Source organism: Balearica regulorum, chromosome 1 (genome assembly GCF_011004875.1).
Source record: "Balearica regulorum gibbericeps isolate bBalReg1 chromosome 1, bBalReg1.pri, whole genome shotgun sequence".
Lineage (NCBI taxonomy): Eukaryota > Metazoa > Chordata > Aves > Gruiformes > Gruidae > Balearica > Balearica regulorum.
Genome location: NC_046184.1, coordinates 85,850,320 through 85,865,387, shown reverse-complemented (window position 1 = coordinate 85,865,387; position 15,068 = coordinate 85,850,320). Strand labels below are relative to the sequence as shown.

The 15,068-nt window shown below is 46.6% G+C and overlaps 1 protein-coding gene across 1 annotated transcript; it reads right to left on the bottom strand.

Moving 5' to 3' along the window:
• Positions 1-2,552: 2,552 nt before the first annotated feature.
• On the bottom strand, positions 2,553-10,208 carry C1R (complement C1r). The gene is made up of 11 exons (XM_075763187.1): positions 10,086-10,208; positions 9,047-9,275; positions 8,619-8,811; positions 8,294-8,437; positions 7,950-8,146; positions 7,303-7,450; positions 7,094-7,215; positions 6,420-6,498; positions 5,852-5,992; positions 4,082-4,156; positions 2,553-3,848 (listed from the first exon to the last, which is right to left on the bottom strand). Exons 1-11 carry the CDS (start codon positions 10,091-10,093, stop codon positions 3,046-3,048), a joined length of 2,139 nt encoding a protein of 712 aa, XP_075619302.1. The 5' UTR covers positions 10,094-10,208; the 3' UTR covers positions 2,553-3,045.
• Positions 10,209-15,068: the final 4,860 nt, after the last annotated feature.

Sequence of the window (15,068 nt, the reverse complement as noted above, 5' to 3'; positions counted from 1 at the left end):
GAGGACTTTAGACTTCTGAATCAAGCAAAGCAGAAGAGATAACTTCAAAATCCTTTCATTCACCTGTCCTCAGGGCTTTATTTTTCAAACTTTTTTGTGTTGGATAAGAAATAAAGCTTGCTTGATTTAGGGAAGGTAGTGTTGTGGGAGAAGATTACCTGACGTGCGTTAGGGGTGTCTTCTGCTCCAGAAAGTCCCATATCACTCACACGTATCCTTCCACTAAGATGGTCAGGGAACTGGTGCAGCTGGCATATGATGAAATACGGAGGAAGCTGGATTTGTTCACCTTGAAAAGGAGGAAGCTAAGAGGAGGATCTAACTGCTGTATTCAGGTACCTAAAGGAGGGCTAGAGAATACATGGAACAAGACTCTTCTGGAAGGTAAACAGTGACAGGACAAGAGACAATAGACATGAATTGCAATAAGAGAATTTCCAGTTGGGCCTTTTCCCAGGGTGTGGGTCAGCACTGGAACAAGTGCCATAAAAGACCGGGGAATCTGTGTCCCTGGACATCTTCATAACTTGCCCAGGCAAGGTCCTTGAAGCTCTGAAATTAGTCCTGCTGTCAGCAGTAGATTGGATTAGAGACCTCCTCTTCCAGCCTGTTTTTCTGAGAGTTTAGGAAATGGTGAGGAGGACGTGTGGAGTTCTTGGGAGATTTCATATAGATTCCTGCACTCGGCTCAAGCACCTTCAATTTTGTGTAACAAGCAAAAGGTTATTTTGTTGTTGGGCTAGTAAGCAAGGATCTTACACTGCATTCCTGAGGAACTGTGACCCACAGGATGTTGAATGCTTTTTACTGTATGTGCCAACTTTAATCTAGTATGAAGATTTATAGTAATTCCTTCTTGTGGCTAACTGGTGGACTCATCTCAGCTTTCATCTTTTGGAGTGCAAAAGGGAATGTCCATCCCTGGTAAATAGTCCAGGCTGCAATCTTAGCCCATGTTCCTCTTGTGCAAAGAGGTGACTATAGACTGGCAAAGAAACAATAATGATGCAGTGCTGCTGTTGTAACAATATTTTTTTACTTCACAGTATGTATTAGAATTTCATAAATCACACAAACATGCCCAAACATCTGAGGTAATCACGAGCAAAAGCCACTGGAAATCTTACAGACTGCTATGTCTGGCTATTAGGAAGCTTCTGTTTTGGTATGTGATGGATACTTCAGCAGTAGAAATAGCTCAACAAAGTACAATTTGGGGAAAATTAATCCATTTTAAGTTCTGAAAAAGTGACCTTCAAAGTAAGGTAAGATATTTCCTTAGCTTCTGTGACCACAAAGCCACTCAGGCAAGCAGCGTCACATGATTACTCACTAGCTCACTGATTAACTCCAATCTTTCTGGAAAAGGACAGGAAGACAAACTGCTGAAATCAATTCAGGACAGCAGAGAAGAAAAACAGAAATGTGGCTGAACGGTCCAGGAGTAGGAGACAGGAAAGATACTTTTTTAGCTCAGATTGCTATTCCTGGGAGGGTCACAGATTCCTACAGGCATTTGGGACAAATCATCTATTCTCCATGCCTCAGCTTCCCAAAGTTTCCTAGTCTCCTGCAAAGCAGGAGATTCTTTAAGATGGCTTCTCAGTCATTTTTCCTAATTTTTACAAGGACTGAAGAGTTGAGTGTTTTATTGTTCTTGTTACCTGTACTCACCAAGCATCCCAGAAATTCCCTGTTCTTCACCTGGAATACCCCCCCCGTTGCATGTCTCATTCTCCCTTCTCTCCCCTGGACCAGGGTTTATCCATTGCTCCAGTACAATTGGACACCTTGTTTTTCCATGCTCTTGTTGCCTCTCATGCTCCCCTCTTGCCCATACAAATGGGAAAAATCAACAGGATTCTGACCCCTGGAGATCACAGATGAACTTATATCAGATGTGCAATTTCACTGATCACTCCCCCAGGGTACATTATCTCAAAAGCAAATGAGAAATACTGACACCTGAGATCTGGAGCTGGATCTCACAGAAAACAGTTTGAGAAGGCAACTATGACCTTACTCCCAGAGTTCCCATCAGGCTCTTGCACTTCAGTTCTCTCAGTGATTCACAAGAAAAAGGTAGGTTGTTCTGCAGTAGCAAAACTAGTCAAGAGACAACTCCAGAGAATGCCCACAACACGAGGGGTCACCTTCTCTCTGATGCAGCTGTCCTGCATTTTAGAGATGCTGTCCTGCAGTCTGAGCTTTATTTCATATAGTATAAAAAAATCCATCCTCAAATTCTGATCCGTAAAGAAAGGTTCCTGGCCTCTTTTCTCCATGAGATTGGTTGTTGTCTCCCCCGTCTTTTGAATGTGGCATCACACAGACACCTTACTTTTGCCTCCTTTGAAGCAACCTGGAGTTTCAGACTGGGTAATCTAATGGCAGTTTTGTGACAGGTGGGCAACTGCCATGCGCTGTTGCAGAGCTGGAAACACTTTAGTGGTGGGTAATGCAATCCCTGTATGAAGTCTGTAAGTTGCTTTCAGTGATGGGGAATATTTATAGTTGTTAAAAACAAAGACAGAAAAACATAACACACCTGGTTTCTCCAGCAATGATTTTAATATTCATAGAATCTCACTGATGCCAATGGGTATATGCACACTGTACTCAGCACAAAGTACCACATCCTTCAAGAAAGTCTGCTGCCCTGCTACTTTCCCACAGAATAGGGTACAAAAGTAGACTGCAGTAGTCTTATGATATATCATCAGCACTTCAAAAAATAACATGCTTACTGTCATAAGATTTCCTGATACTATTAAGGCTTCATCCAGTAATAAGATTGGAAGAACTAGAACATCCGCAAAGGCGTCCCACAAGCTGCCAATGGTACAGCAGCTTTGGTAAGTTTTCATGGTACCACCAAGAATTGATCAAACAGTATGGTGGCTTTCAGAAATGCTCATGATGAAGGTTATATGGTCTGTGTGTTTGAAAAGCCTTTGGGACATCATCAAGAGCTTTAGATACGATTTGCTGTGTCTGGAAATTTATATGCTATCAGTGATTCTTCAGCTAGTAGGACAGCAACACTTAGAGCCTATCCTCCCCTACTATCCCTTTGATCCAGTCCAAATAGTTGATGATCTTGGTGTAGAAGCCATAACCCTCGGCACAGCCGATACCCCAAGAAACAATACCGGTAGCCACCCAGCGACCACTTCCTGTGTCTAACACCGTGAAGACGCTCCCACTATCGCCCTGGCAGGTATCCTGTTTGACTGTGAGGAAGCCAGCACAGAACATGTTCTCAGAGAAAACCATAGGTATGTCTCTCTTCTTACTGTCCAGCCAACTCTGACACTTCTCTCGAGCAACTGCTGGCAGGCTCACGTACTTCAAATTGTTTGAAATAAAGTTTTTTTCCACACCAAAGCCACTCACATAGCCCATGCGCCCATCCATGTAGAACGTGGTGTTGGTAGTATCTGGGAGACAGATGGGCAGTACTGTAGGTCCCAGGGTTACTGGGTGTTTCAGCTCCAGCAGGGCTATGTCCCCATTGAAGTTGTGCTCATCTTTAGGGTTGTAATCTGGGTGGATAAAGATCCTATGTACAGGGTGGTTACCCAACTTGTGGAGCTCTTCTACCTTGTTGTGGCCGAGGAAAATGTCAGCCTCCTCTGCTATCTGGTCCAGGCTTGCATTGCTCCCTCCCGCCCCTTTGGGGAAGATGGTGTGGGCAGCAGTCAGGATCCAGCGATCACCCAGGAGTGCACCACCTCCTCGCCCGTGGATGCCAGTCAGAGCCTGCCAAGGGAAATTGCCTCTCCTTGCTGATCTGCCGCCCAAGATCCGCTGGACTTCAGTAACGGGATTGAACGGCTTCCCGCACACTGTGGAAAAATGCGAGGAGATCATGACACCCTCTGTTGCCCTGGCTCATCTCTCTCTTTCCTACACCATCACTGTTTGATTTCACATTATTTTTGCCTTCCTGGATAGATTTCCCTGTCCTCCCTCACTGATACCATTATCCTTACTCCTCTCCCCACATGTTGTCCCGGCTTTGTACTGACCGTAAGCATGAATTGGTAAACACCAGACAAAGTCAGAGTTTTTCACTGACCTGGCAAACAGGCAGGAATCCTCGTCTGACCATCTCGATCCACCCAGGTTCCCTCAGGAGAGCAGGTGAATCTGTCTGTAGGATGAGAGGAAACTGAATGACACCCAGGTCTGCAGGCATGGGGTGGGAAGAAAGAATAGGATAGGATAGGATAGGATAGGAATAGAATAGAATAGAATAGAATAGAATAGAATAGAATAGAATAGAATAGAATAGAATAGATAAGAATAGATAAGAATAGATAAAAATACAATAGAAATTTTCATGGCATTCCTCTCTCCAAGGTGTCCCACATGCTGCACTCAGCCCTTCCAGCCCAAAGGCACCCTTTCCCAGGAAAAGCTGCCTGTGGTATAGTCTGGAATGTCTCCATCTGGGAGAGCACGTACATCTCGAACCACCTCAGTTCCAGGGACCAGTAAAGCTCAGGCACTGCTTCCGTAGAAGAAAAGCCAGAAGAGCCATCTGAGTGAAGTCCTAACTTCAGTCAGTCCACATGCTTACAGAGCACTATTTGACCTTATTTAGGCCAAAGAAGGGAGAAAAGAAGTAAAGACATGGATTTTAGATTCAAGTTTCTGATCTCTGTAGTTTGCAAAGAGTAGGACAAGGTGGTTTGATCCAGAAACAGGAAAGAGATGAGTCAGTTACTGCACATGCTCAGTATCTATTTCTGAGGCTATATGGTAGGTCAGCTAACTTGCATGTCCCCTCTCAACACAAACTCCAGTACCTCCAACACTCTTGCTTTTCTTAGAAAGTTTGTGCTGGTGACTAAAAATAATTTATATACAATTTATCTTACACTGTAGTAAATGCTTCCAAGAAAGTGCTTGCTGTTCTCTTTCAAATCATGATCAGAATTTGGCTGGTGCTGATATTTACTTGCTCCTGATTTTTTTTTCTGATGCGATTGAGCTCTGACTCTTTATGAAGGAGATAAACTCAGATGCAAGAATAATCAAATTCAGCATTAGTACCAACTTAAAGAACGCCTTAGCTGCTTGCACCCAGCCCCAGCACTAGTGTGTCACCTCTCTCAGGCATGCTGCACAATGTGTGTCCTTGCTGGAAACCGTATCCAGGAACTGAGTCAACTTTAAAAATCTTCATTTTTTTTACAGAGGTCAAATGAGCAGCCATGGCATGGAAATCATGAACTCCTTATACTGTTGTTGTAACCAAAGCTCATATGTCATCAAATCATGTCTCAGGTGCAAAAAGAAGGCACATGAATGGTTTTGAACACTGCCTTAATTTTTCTGATCTGCTGCATAAAAATAGATTTCTCTGTATGTATGTTATTTAGCCCTCAGATGTCTCTGCTGCTGAACAATATCCCAAAGAGGTAAACAGTATTACAGTGGAGTAGAGTTTGAGTTTATTTATTTGCATCTGTAGCAACTTGGACTGGTGTGGTGAGGTTTCATAATTTTGGTGCTTCCCAGACAGCATGCCTCTAATTTCCGTGAAAGAATGAAACCCACTAGAGAAGAATAAACCTTGACTACAGATGAGAGAGTAAGACCTTCTGCAAAAGTTAAGGAGAGTGTGGAGGAGGGATGTGATGGACTCTGGGAATGAAGCAGGGTGGGAGAGGTTGAGAGAAGAGGCCTCAGGAGCTATGCTGCAGAGCCAAGGAAAGATTGGAGAGCCTTCACAGGAGGAAAGCATAAGCCCTAAGCCTGGGGAGCAGAGATAATTCTAACTGGAAACCTGAGAGGGCTTTTCACACACAGATTTCAATGTCTGTGTGGGATTAGGACTCACCACCGCCTGCTCCGGTGACAATGTGATAATACGGCTCATTGCATTGGTATGTGATCACTGACTGGTAGTTGTTGTTTGCAGGTTTGTTAACATAGACGTATGCCCCATTGGCCAGGTCTGTAGGGTTGCCACAGTTCACAACTACAGAAAAGGGAAAAAAAAAAAAAAAAAAAAAAAAGAGAGAGATGAATCAAAGACAGCTTTACTGCCTGCAGGTTTAGGCTTGACTTGGATTGTGGCCATGATGTGAAGGACCAGTTAGTACAGCGGGCAGAGAGGGGTTGTTCCAAAATGGATCCCAGACTGGGATCTTTTGCTTTTAGATGTTACAACATTATAGCAAAATTTTAGTGATATTGTATGCGTTTTTGTGAGGGAGGAAAAACATTTAAGTTTTTGCAAGTGGAAAAATGTAATGAAAGTCAACAGTGGTCCTCCACAGGTCCTTCCAACCAGCATATCCATGAGTCTGCGGTCACAGACTTGAGTCACGGAGGCTGAACTCCCCATGTTCTTGGAGAGGGAAAGCCACGGCAGCAGGCATAATTCCTGTTCTCAGATCACTCACTTTCACAGCGGGGCATAGATTGATGCCATGTCCCATCAGCTTGGCAGACAGCCGTGAAGGACAGTAGCTTTCGATTGCCCTGCACGGGAGAGAAAAACATCTCTGTTGGTTGTACAGAGCCTTACATCCCGTTCCCCACAATAAAATAATATTCTACGTGCCCATCTTTTCACTGCTGTCCAATAGCTCCCCCTCTGCAGTCTGTTCCAGTTGCTGTCCTCTCCCTTTGCTGCTTTCCCTCTACCCTGTGTTTGCCACAGGCTACAAATTCTTCATAGCAGGCCAAGATATCAGCAGCCAGCAACCATAAAACCATGACAAGCCTGGGGTGCTACCCAGTCCTGGCAAGTGGATGGCAAGGGAGGCAGGTAACATCTTCTGCTTCAAGTCTGATTTTATATCCTTCCAAAGAGATATTCTTGTTTACCAGTGTTTCCTGGGATCTTTGTCTTTCATCTTCTACCAGGGCTTCATGGAACAGTAACTGCATAAGAAAGGGAGCTAGAAAAGGAGAAACCACTGGAAGAAAGCTGATAGAAGCAAGGAAGAAAAAGAAATTGCAAGAGGTTGCCATGAGTTAAATCTCCAAAGAAAGTTTTACTGAAAGGTGAAAGACTTACACAAACTGAAGAGAAGCCAGAATATGGCTGAAGGGAGTGGAGAAGGGATCTCACCTCGATCAGGTTATACCCAGTTTTGCAGCTGACAACAAAATAGTCCTGAAATTGATACACAGGCTGCAGGTCTCTGATGATGGTAAACTGATCCCGTGGGACAGGCTGTGGGCACCGTATTTCTGTTAGAGAATGGGACAAAGTAAGATGGTATTAACAAATGGTGTAGATGATAGGCTGTAGTAGCCTCTGGGGAAGAAATGTCTTACTCTCCGAGGTGTAGTGGATCTTCCAGCCACGGCTGAACCCTGACTCATCGGTGAGGAAGAGTATGTCCACCTCATTACTATTGGTTTCAATGCTGCCAGGTGACTCCTTGCCGCAGAATTCACCAATCTCTCTCCCTCGTGCTTGGATCTGATGAGGAAAACATGTATCACAGAGACAGAAACACACATGCCTCTCTGCCCCAGTATCCCTATTTCAATCCAGACCAAGTTTGCCATGGTGCCTATGATGGTGAACAGGGCTGGTTGTCCGACCTGTCTTTGCTGATGTCTGCACTGAGAGATCAGAACAAAGGGCTGACCTACCGCAAGCTCTGCTTCTCCATTATCATTGGAATCAGAGCTGTCAACCCCTTCAAATCTTGAGATTAAGTCAAAGGGAGATAAAACTGGAAGAAGGACGATTTTTTTTTGGCTTCACTCACAGGGGCCTGTGACTGAGAGCTTCTGACCTCAGGACAATGGTAATTAAGTGCACCGAGGCCAGGACAAGGGAAGAGCTCAGTCCTTCATGCTGGGGCATTCTCCTTGTACTGATCACATATTTCCCATCTGAATGGTGGTGTCCCCACAATTCTGGTCCAGGTCTGGCAGCAGGGTTGGAAGTAGAGCTTGCTGATCTCCAGTACCTTGAGCTGGTCATAAGGACAGTGGACCTGCTGGTGTTCGTCAATCTCAAAGGGTTCCAAGAACTTGAGGATGACAGACAGGCCCTTTTGCAGACGGATGCTGTAGTTACACCGGAGGTCTTCAGGATAGGGCTGGGGGTACTCAGGGCTGCTCAGGTACCCAGATGCTTCTGTGAACAACTCACTGCTGCATTCCACTGGTATAGGGGAAGAAAGTAGAGGTCACATTATGGAGCTGTGTCATCTGCAGCCCTGTCAACTGCTCCCTAAACCACTTCTCCCACCCTTCCCAGCTGAAGGGCTCCTTCCCTGGAACCTTCTGATCTTTCAAAATTTCAGTTTACCTTTGCAGGAGTGGTGGTCACTCTGAAGCTGATAGCCAGTCCGGCAAGAACAGAAATAGCCACCCACATAGTTGTGGCAGAAGTGCTGGCACGGAGTCCTTTCATCTTTCTCAATAGCATTGTTAGGGTCACATTCATCAAGATCTGAAGACGCAGGAGATGCAGAGACAAGAGGAGGAAAGTGTTAAACCTCTCTGCTGTACACTGAAAGTACATAGAGATCCATATCCTTGCTTACAGCTTCTCTTTATTTGCATGACAAGGAGGAAAAATGGTTGCAGCCACACAGGCTTCTTTCTGCATGCTGAGGGTATTGTCTACTCACCCACAGCTTGGTAATGGGCCAGGAAGCCCCTGTAGGGAATCACTGTACCATTGTCGTCATTGGAGAAGTCAGAATGAAATGCAAGATGCATCCTGTTCCCCTTAGATACAAACTCCTTTCTTCCTGGGTGATTGCCTGTGGTTGACCCAAGTTGGCCACAGTATCGGCCCAAGTTCTTCTTGTCTGCTTTGATCTGTCAAAGTTAAGGGGAAATCACTGTAGCCTCATAAGATTCAGTCTACTCCAAGCATCACTATCACCCAGCCATGAGTTGCTAGTACCTGCTCCACCCATTTCTATCTTTAACTCCTTCCCTTCCCTTTGTGGGAAGTATGAGATGAGCCATGGTGAACGAAGAGCCATTGCATGCGGTGGCCACTAGATTCCCATCTCCAGCCACCCCCTGGCCCAGGTATCTATGCACGTACCTTAACATAGTCATAGAAGCAGGACTCAGATGGCTCCAGGTCAAAATATCTGAAGGTCAGCTTCACCACATAGCCTTTTGGGACATGGATATCCCAAATGCTGATGTTATTGTTGGGATATGGCTTGGGATAACCAGGGGATCTGATCTCCCCAAAAAGCTTTGTTGAGACTGGACTAGAACTGATTACTCCAAAGAAGAGGAACACCCACAGCAGAAAAGGAACGTGCCTGTGAACATGGCAAGTAAACTATGACATTGCACAAAATTAGCTCATCCAAAATCAGGGGAGACTTCAAAAGTGACTTGCGCACTGTCTAATGGAATCCAAACACAGGAGGCCTAGTTGCAGGTCAAGCTTCTGGCTTGGATTACTTGGGAACAAGGAGGACAGCTGAAATGAAGACACCAGCACTACCCAGGTTCTAGCAAGGCATTGTGACCCAGCCATAGTGATTCATCAACCCAGGAATCAGTCTGAAGGAACATGGGTGAATTCCCTGAGCAACATCAGCTTGTTCCCAGCAATCATGGGGCTAGGTCCCTTAGATCCAGGGGAAGTTTGCTTCCCGTTGGCTCTGGGCCAGTGGGTCACTTTTGTTTATTGCTAGTTTAGGACCTCTGCCCAGTTCCTTTGGTGAGGGTCTGAAGATCTCAAGCTCAGTTTGCTGAAGAGCAATCCTGCAGTGCCTTCAGGGCAGCCCTCTACCCAGTCATGCCTCAGTCCCTCTCCTCCAAAAGTTGGCCCTCTTTTTTTTTTTTTTTTTCCCCCTCATCCTGCAGATGTCCCCTCTTCCCCTCTGGGGAACGGGACTATCAGTGTTCCTCCAAAACAAGCTCACTGCCCAGATCTCATGAGAACATCTGCCAGGACGATCCTTCTTCCTCAACCCTTCGTGCTAGCAAAGCTTTAATGGAGGGACGGCTAGCATGAGCTTAGCCCCTTTGCCCTATTCTCCTTCCTGGAAGGGTCTAACCTCCCGTTCCCTCCCCGCGAAGATGTGGCTGGGCGCCCCCCCTCCCCAGACGCCCCCGCTCACATGTCCATGCGTTCCCGCGCCGCGCACGCAGCCCTGCCCGTCCTGCCCGCTGCCCCGGCCGGAGCTCCGGAGCGGCGATCAGCGGGAAGCCCGAGGGCCGGTCAGGTAGGTGGGGAGGGGCGGAGGGAGGGAAGAGAAAGCCCAGCTGCGAACAGCTTGGCCCCGGACCAGGCTCCCGCAGCCCGGGCCCTGCTGCCCTCTGCTGCCGAGCTGCTGCCGAGCTGCTGGTCCCCCCGGCCATGCGAACACGGGCCCCGGGGAGTGCTTTTGGGGGCCTGTCGCATCCGAGCCCCGCAGAGCCGATCTGTCTCTTCTGGGCGAGAAGGCAGGAAAACGATTGCTAGAGACCCTTCCTAGGGTTTGGTCTGCAATCCAGCAGCCGTTCTCAGTTTGTTCCCCTCCAAAGTTGTCCTCCTAGGAAGTCTCCCCCACTCTGGTGCAGTTTTCTGGTGTAGGAAGAAGACCAGAAATTTTAGTCTTAACAACTTAAAAAAAAAAAAACCAAAAAACAAACCAAAACCAAACCAGCAAACCAAACCATCACAAAAGTCAAGTTTTCTCTGTTCTGGCTTGTGGAAGAACACTTCAGAGGTGTTTTTTGGGGGGTTTAGTTGTGGGTTTTTTTGATGGAAACCGGGATCTTCAGGGAAAGCAAGAAACCTCAGGAATTTGAGTTAAATAGATATTAGGAAAAATGAACAATCCTATACAATTAAAAGCATTCTGAGAACAAGTCCCTTTTCAAGGACCCTTCTTGCTGTTTCTTCTGCAAACACTTTTAAGAGAAACAAGATAGATAAGGCCTTCAGTATTTAATGGGGAAATGAGAAAGTATAGCAACTTAGAAACACATTTCAGGCTTTTATCAACACAGTGCCCAAGACACATATTGTGTGCCACCAACTTCATCAAGTTTAACATTTCTTGGCTTTCAGACTTTGGTGTGAGAGGTAAAACACCATTTTAGTGTTTTCCCTTAGAATTATGGGTGACTTCAGAGAAATTAGCAAGTTTCTTGCCTTGGATCATAGGAAATAATTCACAGCTACAAAAACATGTTGAATGAAGATGAAAATAGTGTTAAAAAGAATGAAGAAAGCGTCTTTGGGCTATTCATGGTCTATTCATTCAAGTCTACTAGAGAACCTGCTCATCAAACGTCTTTGAATTATTATCTGAAAAAGATCACATAAACATGTAATTAGTGCCTCTGTAATAACACCATATGCCCCCACACATCAGAATTAAGATTAAGCAGGGGACATTACCCCAGTACTTCCTGATATCCAAATATCTCCTCTGCATGATAAACGTACATGGGCAGGCTCACTGCTGTGTTGTGCCATGCCAGAGCAGGTTCTGCTGGCTTACTGTCCCATCAGAAGGGAAGCTTTTACTCAGGAACCACATCTGGAAAGTAGCTGGCAAGCACTGGAAACTCCAAGAGATCTGTTATGAACAGGTCGCCAGTGGGAAGAGCGTTCCCTGGCAAAGTACGGACAGGCAGAGGTGATTGAGGACCATTTGTAAGGAAGCTGATCATTTCAATGTGTTCTTGACAAGGAATCTTCTATCCCTGTGGCACTTTCAAGGCACATCTCCCATGTCTTCATTTCCTCTCCCCGCCCCGATAACACCATCTGGGCTACTAGGAGAGTACTTCAGCTGGTAAAGCCAGGGCATTTAGCTGGGGATAGGCCTAACTGGAGCAGCCCACCTCTAATACATGTCTCATAGGCCCACCTGATCTGGACAATACAGCTATGCCCTCAGTCCTGCTCCAGTGCTCCCACTGGTGGCATTCCCCTTCAGATGCTCTGTGCAATCCTCTTCTTTATGTTAGGTACAAGCTGGGAAATATCTGGTACTCTTTTTTCCTCGGGACGATGCCTGTACCTTTCTTTGCTAAAAGGCAGAATACGTGTAGGACCACAAAATGCCAAAACTACCCTGCTTGACTCAGCTGGGTTACAAGAGGACTGGACAATAAATCAAGACAATATCAGAGCAAAGAAACTGTAGATGTTCAGCACTGTCAAAGATGCCAATATCCTCTCATGGAGAGAGACTCCTGCTTTGAATACAATGTGTTGCAGGAGGTCATTGGAAAGAAACCTGCTCTACAGCCTCAGAAGTCATGAGATCATCCTCTGATGTGCAGACCCTCTCATCCACTGAAGAGGAGAAGACAACTTGGATACTTCATCCTCAAATCTGAAGCAAGGAGGACAGAGAAATACCTCTGTTGGACTTCCTACAGCTACACCACCTGCCCTACAGTACATCAGGGCCACAGACCCAGGCTCACTGGCAAACACTGAGCTGCTTTCCCAGGGTACTCTACCTTCATCCCCTTGGTTTGACTACCCGTCACAGCCCTTTGGGGATGCTCTGCCACTAGCCATAGGGCTTGGGCTTCACACAGCCAGGCCTGTGCTACCCAATGGCTTACCACTTTCTCAGACAAATCATGCCACTCCTGCAGCTCTGGCTGATACGGAGAAGATGACCTACACCAAAAGAAGTCTCAGGACTCTAAGAGTGGATCTTACCCCAGTACGAGATGGTGAGCAGCATCATCATCTTGGTAGTCTGTTTCTGCGTCTTCTAAATCAAGGAGCAAAGCCAAGTGCAATACCCCAGAAGGGATGTAGTTCTGCAGCACCAGTCACTCAGCAAGAGGCAAGAACAAAGCGAGTGTCCTCCCAGTATCACACCTTATCCCCTGCCTTACGCTAGCATCCTCACCTCCCACAGGCTTGTGTCTCAGCAATATACTACTGTTGTGCAAAGTCACCATCTGACTTAGGCATCACACCTGCAGCATGATTACAAAAGAAAAAACAGTGAATTATTAGTGCTGGTAGTTACTAACTGAAGCCCTAGAATAGGTTGTAATACTATCCCTTATGATTTTTATGAGTGTGGACCACATCAAGTGGGTATGATTCCTATCTATGGTTCTGGCACAACCGGATGCTTCCTGAAGACGTGAGACTGTCATGGCTATGTGATGGCTGGCAACCAGTCAGAAGCAATCCACTCAGCACATCACCTCACAGGCTTACATGACAATTATGTGAATGGTTGGCATGCCAGTGGAAGAGTCTGGCTAACCACCTGTACGCAATAGCTGTCTACCATCAAACCAGAACGTAGACTCAGAAAATGAAAGTTTGCACCAGCTTTTGGTGCAGGGATGGAAATGAGTTGATTAGTTGTTGATCACACAGTCTGCAAGATACCAAACTGGATGTGTTGAAGTGAGCTTGGTGTTGGGCATCAGAAGCAGCTCAGAAGGGCTCTTATTGTAATTGTATGAAGGAGTACAAAGAGGGCAACAGTTGAACCAGCTTCAGCTGCTGTCAGTCAAAGCTCTGCCTTTTGCAACCTCGTGATACAGCAAAGATAATGTAGAGGCTCCTTATGGTAGAAGCAATGCTGGGTTGTGGAGGTCTGCATAAAGCAGTGTCCTGGTTTCAGCTGAGAGAATTTATTTTCTTCATAGTAGCTAGTGCGGGGATATGTTTTGGATTTGTGCTGGAGACAGCATTGATAATATAGAGATGTTTTTGTTCTATGGACCTGTTGTTGAGCAGTGTTTACACAGAGCCAAGGCCTTTTCTGCTTCTTGCACTGCCCTGCCAGTGGGATGGCTGGGGGTGCACAAGGAGTTGGGAGGAGACACAGACAGGACAGGTGACCCAAACTGACCAAAGGGATATTCCATACCATATGACCATCATGCTCAGTTTATAAGGGGCTTGGGGGGGGGGCGGGGGCGTTTGTCTTCCCAAGTAACTGTTACGCGGGACAGAGCCCTGCTTTCCTGGAGATGGCTGAACACCTGCCTGCCCATGGGAAGTGGTGAATGAATTCCTTGCTTTGCTTTGCTTGTGCGCATGGCTTTTGCTTTACCTATTAAACTGTCTTTATCTCAACCCACGAGTTTTCTCACTTTAACTTTTCCAATTCTCTCCCCCAATTCTCATCCCAACAGGGGGGAAGTGAACAAGCAGCTGCGTGGTGCTCAGCTGCTGGCTGGGGTAAAACCACGACAAGCAGATAAATGACGTGCTGGATGGTGTGGCTATGATTGCTCCTTGGGTTTGATTGCGTCCCACCCAGTGGTGCTCTTGCACTGTGGATATTGACAGGGTGCTGCAGCCTGGGATGTCCTCAGGGACAACCTTGAAGAGCCAGAGGTCAACATTATAGGTACAGCTGCAGGTCCCTGACCCCTTGCTTATCACGTGTTCTGAAGTAATGCTTTCCTCATGGCACTCATCTTTGCACTTCCCTGAAAAGAAACTCTTTGGAAAATACTACTTTTTAGATGAGCTGCTGGAGGTAAAAATTGCATTTTCTCAGCTTGAAAAGGGCCTGTATTTCCAAAATCTGCCTACCTCTTGGTTCTCTGTGATGTCAGTAGCTACACATTTCTGTATGCCCTGCCCTTCAACCTTTTGTTGGGGGGCAGCCACAAGCATCCTTCAGAAATAACTGCCTGTGGGTTCATGCACATCCCATCAGGTGTCTTTGGCATTGGTCTGGCTTTTCAGGGGACCTCACCTCCTTTGTCCCTTGGTCTCTGATTGTAGAGGAGCTGTAGACCGGGGGAGTTAGGATGCCCATGGGGAGACACTGCCAGGAACGCCAGGGATGCTGGGGCTAGAGGCGGTGGCTGTGGTTTCTTACACCAGGAGGAGAGCCTGAGCCTTCCTCACCTTTGGGACATTCTCTGGAGCACAGTGAACATGGGGCGAGTTCCCTTGCCCCAGCCCTCGGATTTCACACCATTACGTGAAAATCCTTGACTCTGAAGGACAAGTTCTGTTTTCCACCCACCCTGCTCGATGATCTCGTGATCCTGAGAAGAATGCGGTGTCCCCAGGAGAAGACGGCTGGTGTCGGTGGCTGCGGAAGAAGGGGCAGCCTCAGCCACCCTTGCCCACTCGGGCATCAGCCCCTTGCTTCCCAGAG

Bases quoted from the DNA above. Each gene is read 5' to 3' on its own strand.
- C1R (XM_075763187.1), bottom strand. The intron at 4,157-5,851 runs GTGAGTCCTAAT...CTCATCCTACAG, and splicing joins TGTCACCGGAGCAGGCGGTG to ACAGATTCACCTGCTCTCCT. The intron at 3,849-4,081 runs GTCAGTGAAAAA...ATTTTTCCACAG, and splicing joins GATTCCTGCCTGTTTGCCAG to TGTGCGGGAAGCCGTTCAAT.